At 40.1% G+C, this 8708-nt stretch overlaps 1 protein-coding gene across 1 annotated transcript; it reads left to right on the top strand.

The window, feature by feature from the left end:
• The first annotated feature begins 492 nt into the window (after positions 1 to 492).
• Positions 493 to 8256, top strand: LOC117451227 (keratin, type I cytoskeletal 13-like). Its single transcript, XM_034089429.2, has 8 exons — positions 493 to 1002; positions 1602 to 1684; positions 4278 to 4434; positions 4830 to 4991; positions 5199 to 5324; positions 5723 to 5797; positions 7499 to 7647; positions 8061 to 8256. Exons 1-8 carry the CDS (start codon positions 532 to 534, stop codon positions 8188 to 8190), a joined length of 1353 nt encoding a protein of 450 aa, XP_033945320.1. The 5' UTR covers positions 493 to 531; the 3' UTR covers positions 8191 to 8256.
• The last annotated feature ends 452 nt before the right edge of the window (positions 8257 to 8708 follow it).

Below are 8708 nucleotides of genomic sequence, written 5' to 3'. Positions count from 1 at the left end.
CTCCACTAAGATTCAGAGGTAAATGGAGTAGTTTACTCCACTACATTTATTTAATATATTCAGTTACTTACGTACTATTAATGATGCACTTTCATGATCAATCTTTATAAAACATATCATATATTCTGAAAAGGGCCAATCTGCACAATGAGTACTTTTACTTTTGGTACTTTAAGTATATTTTTATGGTAATACTTTTGTACTTTTACTTGTATTCCTACACTCTGGCACCTCTACTTTTACTAAGGAACAAGATCTGAGAACTTTTCCCACCACTGCTGCTGGGTAATAAATTGCAAAGGTCACAGAGCAACACCCTGACAGAGATACAGGAAGCATTCTCACGCCTGTGTGCCGCTCTTTAAAGGTTACATTTTTCTCTGACCTTACCTGGCGCCACCCACAGAGGAGACGCTTCCTGTGCATACCTGTCAGAGCTGCACCTGTGGAGTGATTGATGGAGCTGAAGGTTTAAAAGGAGGCGCGTGCTGCAGCCCTTCACTCTCCTCTCTGTGCCTGCACAAAGACATCATGTCCTTCCATCGTTCTTCATCTTCCTCCATGCAGAGCTCCTCCGGTGGCTCCATGATTGGCATGAGGGCGGGCAGCGTGTACGGCGGGGCGGGAGGCAAAGGGAGCCGCATCTCCATTGCAGGAGGCGGTGGCGGCAGCTTCAGCAGTATCTCCATGGGAGGAGGCGGTGGCGGCAGCTACGGCAGAATCTCCATGGGAGGCGGTGGTGGCGGAGGCGGCAGCTACGGCAGCTACGGCAGCACGAGCTTCAGCATGGCTGGCATGAATGACAGTCTCATTGGGAATGAAAAGGCCACCATGCACAACCTGAACGACCGCCTGGCCACTTACCTGGACAAGGTGCGCATCCTGGAGAAGGCCAACGGAGAGCTGGAGCTGAAGATCAGACTGTTCCTGGAGAGCAAGGCCAAACCCAGCTCCCGAGACCACAGAGCCTTCACCGCCACCATCGCAGAACTCACCGCCAAGGTAGGTATTCTTAGATAATGCAGGAAAAGTACTGGCCCAAAATCATTTTAAATACGTGAAAGTATAACACAATCTTCATAGTTCACTAACTCTTAAGTGTTATTTGTATAAAAAAATCGTAATATATGACAATGATATTTAATTATTGATTTTACAAATTGCATTACTTTTTACTTGAACATCTCTATTTTTATAAAAATATTTTCTATTTGGTTGTATTCTTAAATAAAGCAACTGTTTTGAAATCAGGAATAAAATGCAGTATCTCTGATTCTGACGACTCAGACGTAACAAAGGTATATGGCTGGAAAATAGCCAAGTACCACAAAATTACACTAGTGATAGTACTAAGTAGGGCAACTGTAAATGCAGTGTAGATATCCTTTACCTCAATAAACGTAGTAGATCGAAGTCTTGTTCTATTATATCATATTACATATTATAAGACATGAAATAACTAATGGAAGTGGGGGAGATGTATTAGTATAGTAGGCCTATAGCTTTGTGTATGCACTTTAGATGTGTTACTCATGTGTATACCTTCCATCAGAAGATGAATATTGTGTATATTTTTTAAATAAACTGTTTTTTTTTTCTAGATTCACGGCGCCATCAGGGTGAACGGAACAATTCATCTCACCATCGACAACGCCAGGCTGGCTGCAGACGACTTCAGGACCAAGTGAGAACGCACGAGCACACCTGCACACCTGCACACCTGCACACCTGCACACACACACACACACACACACACACACACACACACACACACACACACACACACACACACACACACACACACACACACACACACACACACACACACACACACACACACACACACACACACACACACACACACACACACACACACACACACACACACGTACGTACACACACGTTAAATTGTGCATGAATGATTCTGTAAAATATCAGATTACTCTCCTGAAGCGTGTTAATTAGAACCCGTTTTAAGAGTGGGCTGACTGCTGCTGCCACCTGTCAGTCAACTGACACCGGTTTACCTTCCCCACTAACACTGATACTGAACAGGTGTGAAGACACCGTTCATACAGGTTGATCAGGTCTAAACTGACGAAGGTCATGAACTACTAGCTAATAAGGCTTCTACTGCAGCTAATACTATTGATTAAAGCAGGGTTGCCAACTTTGGGTACCTGGCTGGAGTGACATGTTGGTATCATGGGTTTGATTACACATATGAGCACGAAATGACTGCTATCGTGTCAGTAGCGGGACCTTAGCATATATATAGGATATATATACAATATATACAAATACACAATATTGGACACAGACTATAAAGGGCACACAGTTTCATTCACTAATGAAAGTCAAACACATGTTTGTTTCCACTGTTTTATTGTGTGCCTGTCGCGATAAGCAATTAGTTGACTTATCGTACGATAAATAAAAATGAACTCGATACATTTCCATTTACATGAGGATGTGACTAGCAGTTTGAAAGGATGTACTTGAATTATTATTATATTATTATCATTATGTCAGTGGTCTAAAATGGTCATACAACGGTGCCGACAATATTATCGTTTATCGCAATAATTTCCGGGAAAATGTATCCAACAAAATTAATTATCGTGAGAGGCCTACATGAAACACACACACAAACAAATCTACAGACTTACTCCAAACTGCCAAATATATTAATTAACACACTCTCACTCATATACTCTTTGACTCTATTTTGGCCTAGTTGAACAATAAGCAGCAAACTTTTACTTTTTATCATTTCTACTGGATCTTAGATCTGCGCATGCGCAATACGGGTCGGCAGTGGCGGCCACGGAGTATTTGTGTTGGGTAATCTATCGTAGGGCCGGCTAACCCATACAGCGGTGGGGCTCAAGTCAGTATTTGCAATGTAATTACATACACGCTCCCCTTGACAGTGAAACGCCATGCGTGAGGTTTAGATTATTTCCCTGTCTCAATCCAACTGTATGAAATAAAAAGACACATTTGTCTTGTAGTAAATAAAAAGGGCGACCTGGAGCCAATCCTGCAATTTCTCCACAAGTGAAAGAGTTGACATGCTGAAAACCCAGGAATTTTTTTGAAATACTAACATAAAATACACATTCTGGTACTCTCTTGAGAAGAAAAATAAATACATCTATTACTACACGACATATTTAAACAAATGAATGCCATTTTAGTTTTTTGTTACTTTGTTCTGAAAGCTGAACCTGCTGCTCCTCACAGAGAGAAGAGGGAAGAGGCTGTGAATGACTTTACATTGTGGATAAGGGTTGATAGCCCCCATTGTTCTGTGTGTCAACATGAAAGACAGCCCACACACCTATCAATCATCAAACCGTGGGTCTTAGTTCATTACGTGTTGATTTCTATCAACACGTAATGTTGTATCGATGTATATAGAGATGTAGTACAGCAAAAGTATTCTCCGTCGGGACTTCCTGCAACAACACCACGTCGTTATCGTGATTCTGATTGGCCAGAAGACATTATCAAAGATGTTCTATTGAGAAGACAATCACGACGTGACAAACATTTTCAAACTGTTTCTAGTCTTCGGTATTCTTGTTTTGGCGTGAGAATAGTTTGGGCAGCGTGAGAGCGTGAGATTGAGAGTGAAAGCGTGTGTCACACGCCAGATGCGTGAGAGTTGGCAACCCTGAATGATTAAAGTAAACAAAAAGAAAACTACTGCAGCTAATAAAGCTAGCCTACTATTGCAGCTAATAATATTGCAGCTAGCTGTTAACATAGCTAGCTTACTACCGCAATTAACAAAGCGCAGCTCATTAAGCTAATATACTAAGCTAATACTAATACTGTAACTAATAAAGCTAGCCACTGCTGCAGCTAACAAAGCTAATACTGCAAAAGCTAATACTACAACTACAACTAACAAAAATACTTCAAATATAACAGCTTATATTACACTGGTAGTGTTACTACAACAGCAAATACAGTAAGGCTACTGCAGCATCTTATGCATCTAATACCTGCATCTTTTACAGCAGCTACTAAAGATACAACTGCAACTAGTGCTGCTATTAGTATAACCAGCACTGCTACTACTGCAACGTTTACAATTACTACTGCAACAACTACTGCACCTAGTGCTGCTACCAAATAGACACAAATAGACACATACAAAATAAACTCCTAAATGTTGTTTGGGATACTTTCTTTCAAATGGCATGTTATCGAAGCAAAATCTATTTAAATGTATTTTAAAATATTATTTATTATGTCATTCTGTGCAGGTTTGAGAACGAGCTGGCCATGCGTATGTCTGTTGAGGCTGACACCGCCGGCCTGAGGAGAGTCCTGGGCGAACTGACTATGAGCCGGTCCGACCTGGAGATACAGATCGAGGGTCTGAGAGAGGAGCTGATCTTCCTCAGGAAGAACCATGAAGAGGTCAGAGAGCACAACAAATCTAACTTCATTTAATTACAGACCGCTGTTAAAATCTACTTTTAAAAATGTAAGTCATAAATAAGTGTTTTCTTCCAGGCCTCTTTAATCAAATTTGAAAAGTACTGCATTATTAAAAATACATTGTTATGTAATATTTATTATAAATCAAATCTGATCAGGACGTATATCAATTTGAATGTAATTTGTATATTTGTATGAATGTAAAGTGAAATCAATGCTTGTAGGGAACTATCGAAATGTTAATAATACTGTTGTATAGCCATTATATGTATCATTAACCTTATAATGATCATTTAAAGCCATAAACATTCTTTTATTGTGGACTATAACAAATAGAAGTAGGTAAACTCTTGTTTCTTGTTGTTTCCCTGTAGGAGCTGCTGGCGATACATGCTCAGATGACCGGCCAGGTACACGTGGAGTTGGCCGCCCCTCAGGGTCCCGACCTCAATAAGGAGATGGCCGAGATCAGAGTGTACTACGAAAGCGTCACCGCCAAGAACCAGAGAGACCTGGAGATCTGGTTCCAGGCAAAGGTAACTCCCTGACTTCACTTCCTGTCGACAACATTACCACAAAGTTGCACAACATAACTACAAAGAACGATAAGATGACTATAAAGACACTCAAAATGACTTAAAAAAGGCAGAGATTACTCCAAAGAGACACAAAATGATTACAAAGATACTTAAAATGACTGTGTGTGTGTGTGTGTGTGTGTGCGCGTGTGTGTGCGCGTGCAGTCGGAGGAGCTGAACATACAGGTGGTGACGCAGACGGAGACTCTGCATACAAGCAGGTCGGAGGTGTCGGAGGTCAAACGCATTCTGCAGTCTCTGCAGGTTGAGCTGCAGGCCTCACTGAGCAATGTGAGTGCGCATTCAAATTCGATGTCATTTATATCACCTTGTTTTATTTTGTATTGACAACTATTTGCGCTACTTTTACTTTCATATTCTCGCTTTGTTTTTAATTGTAGGATTTTCTTTCTTAAAAGTTAAAGTCATGCATTAAAATTGCTACTCAAGTAGATAATAATATTAGCAGTAAATGTACCAAAAGTCAAACTAATTCTGCAGAATACAAAAGACATGTTATATCTCCATTTGTGATGCATTAATGTGTTAATCGACTCAATTGTTCAGCTGGTAAGCATGGAGCTCATTTGAATAACCTTGTATACCACTGGGCGTACTGTTTCATACATAAATAATACAGATGAAATATACACAGATATTAATCTGAAACAATAACTCTGTGTTTGCAGAAAAGCTCTATGGAGGCATCTCTGGCTGAAATACAGGTTCGCTTCTCCATGCAGCTGTCCCAATACCAGATGCAGGTAAGACTGGAACACTAAAGTATAACATGTAATGTGTCTTCAAAAGTATCTATTTGGTGAGTCGGGTAGTTACATTCTGAATGTTTAAGAGATACGTGTCATTTGAATCAAGGTGATGATGAGTTGGAGAAGACTCCCTACTGGGGACATTTTAGGAGAATATAAATCTGATAAATCCTCACTTCTTGAGACCTCCGGAAGTTACACGACTATCCGGGATTGCTGTAACTTGTGGTTAGCGCTAAACCAACAAAGGTTATAAAATAATTTATGGGTTTTTTCACTATTTAGGTACCCCTATACTGGTGTCGAAAATGAGTTATTTTATAGCAGGGGTCTCAAACTCAAGGCCCGGGGGCCAAATCCGGCCCGCGACTTCATTTTATGTGGCCCCGCAAGAGCTTGCAAAGAATATAATACGTTTATTATACGGTTACATGCCACTTTACAGAAGCACGTTGCCCATAAACGACATGTCCCACAATGCATCTCGTTTTGTGACATGCGCACTGAAGAGACTTGCAATTATTTGCCCTGGACTTCTGTTTTCAGACGTAGTTAATTACTAAGTTATTTTCCTATCCCATAATAATCTAATTCAGAGGCAATAATGTAATATAATACATTATTTTATATATATATATTATATATTTATATAGTTACAACCGGCCCTTTGAGTGCAACCTTTATGCGAATGTGGCCCGCGATGAAATTAAGTTTGACCCCCCTGTTTTATAGGCTTAATTGAGCAGTCTTTAATGATATGGTACTGGTAACATAACAGCAGCGATTGTCACTTCCTGTAAGGGCACAACAACCGTGTGCGTTTGAGAAAACTTAGTCGAGCAAGGTCGAATTTCAGGCACTGCACAGATGTTCACAGTGATCCACATGCAGTGTACTAAGGGACGTTTACCAATTGAGTCACAGCAGTATTCCCATTTAGCCGCCTGTTTGCAGGTTTAGGGAGTAACTGATTACATGTAATGTGATTACATAATCAGGATACAAAAAAAGGTAACTGTATTCCCTTACAGTTACATACCGGTAATCAGATTACTGTGATTACTAGCAGGATTACAATGTTACTCCAAACATTTTAAAAGAGCTTTCTTTTTCTTTGGTTCATTCGTTCTGTTTTTAATTCAGTAGGTGAACCTATATGTTCATAAAATAGTGTATTTGAGCTTAACTGTGTCTATTAAACTAAAACGAAGCATTTCCTGTCAGCTCAGATTTGATTTCTGCTTTTTTAAACTGTAGTACGTGCTACTGCCTGAACATGCTTAATGAAAGGCAGGTTTTCCTATAAATGAAATCTCTGAGCAGAGGACACATTTTTCATACTAAATAATACATCTTGGTTTCTTCTTTTCTAAGGTCACATTGTTCTGTTGTCTCACAAAATACACTTAAGTAAAAACCATCTCATCTTGTATTTATTTGCATCGCATTTAATATTAAGGTTATTCAAAAGTTACGGAAAGTAATCTGGTTAAATTGATTTAATATTTAAATTCTCAGTAACTGTCCCAACATTGCCTGTTAGCAACCACCTTTTTTAAGACACATAAAAGCTTCAGACATTTGCCAATGGGGTATTTACTGACATCATTTATATTTTCCTCTTGTTCTGATAGAGTGCCCTCTAGTGGCAAAACATATGGAGTGTTTAACCTGTCATTCTCGTTACCTGTGCAGGTGAGCAGCATGGAGGAGCAGCTGATGCAGCTCAGGGCTGACCTGGAGAGGCAGGGACAGGAGTACCAGATGCTGCTGGACATCAAGACCCGCCTGGAGATGGAGATCGCCGAGTACAGGAGGCTGCTGGATGGAGAGAGCAGCAGCAGGTGAGACGCGGCTGGAGGAGGCTCAGGTGTTCGCTGCGCACCTGGAAGCAAGAGGGGCATTGTGTCTTCTAAAAGACACATTTATTTAGTAAATAAATAGGTGTTCTGTGCAGTGTGGAGAAGTACAGAAGAGGATTAGGGCCTCATGTCATGTGCATTTTCTTTTAGATCTGACCAAAATCTATTTTCTTTCTGAATTCTGAGAATAAAGTCAGAATTCTGAGAAAAATCTCAATATATTTCTCAGAATATTGCCTTTGATTTATAGTCAGAATTCTTCTAGAGAAAGCTTAGTATGTTGGGAAATAAAACACATTAACGAGAAATGTTTTAACCAAATAAGTGAGATCTGAAAAACACCTGCATAATAATACATTGAGCTCACACTGTTCTGTTTTCTGATTAACCTGCAGTGTCAGCACCTCCTCTTCCTCCTCCTCAAGGACCATGACGAAGACAATTGTGGTGGTAGAGGAGGTTGTGGATGGAAGGGTGGTCTCCTCCTCTTCATCCTCGACCTCCGGCGCTATACTGGCCAAGTGAGCTTCAGCGGCGGAGCGAAGGACATCTTCATCAAACAATGCTTAAACAATAAAAGTGTCCAATTTACCTCAGTTTGTCAAATTATCTTTCTTGTCAGTGGGGTGACCGTTTTAGAGAAACCTGATCTCACCAGAATGCGTGACTCCACCACGACTCCTTAACACCACAATGCGTGGTGGACTCACGAACTTTGTTACATTTACGTGTCTGCACCACGCAAACAACCCCAATGTAAAGTGGTGCACACACGCATTTCTACAACGTCCTGCAGGGAGCTTTTATTCTATAAAACGTTTTTAAAATATACTTTATAGCTTGTAGTAACTCACGGGAGGCTTCTTCTATTTTATTTGTATTCATAATAATTTTTATTTTTCGTCAGAATGTATTATGTTGCATTAGTTACGATTTTTTGTTCTAAAAAAACAGTGCATTGTGTGTAATACAACTGGGATTTTTATTAAATTAGTTAGTTTTTAAGGAAGGCCAGAGCTTCAGCTGTGTCCAATAGATTGTTC

Source organism: Pseudochaenichthys georgianus, chromosome 8, assembly GCF_902827115.2.
Source record: "Pseudochaenichthys georgianus chromosome 8, fPseGeo1.2, whole genome shotgun sequence".
Taxonomy (NCBI): Eukaryota; Metazoa; Chordata; class Actinopteri; order Perciformes; family Channichthyidae; genus Pseudochaenichthys; species Pseudochaenichthys georgianus.
Note: the sequence above shows the minus strand (reverse complement) of the source record. Positions and strands in the feature narration are given on the sequence as shown.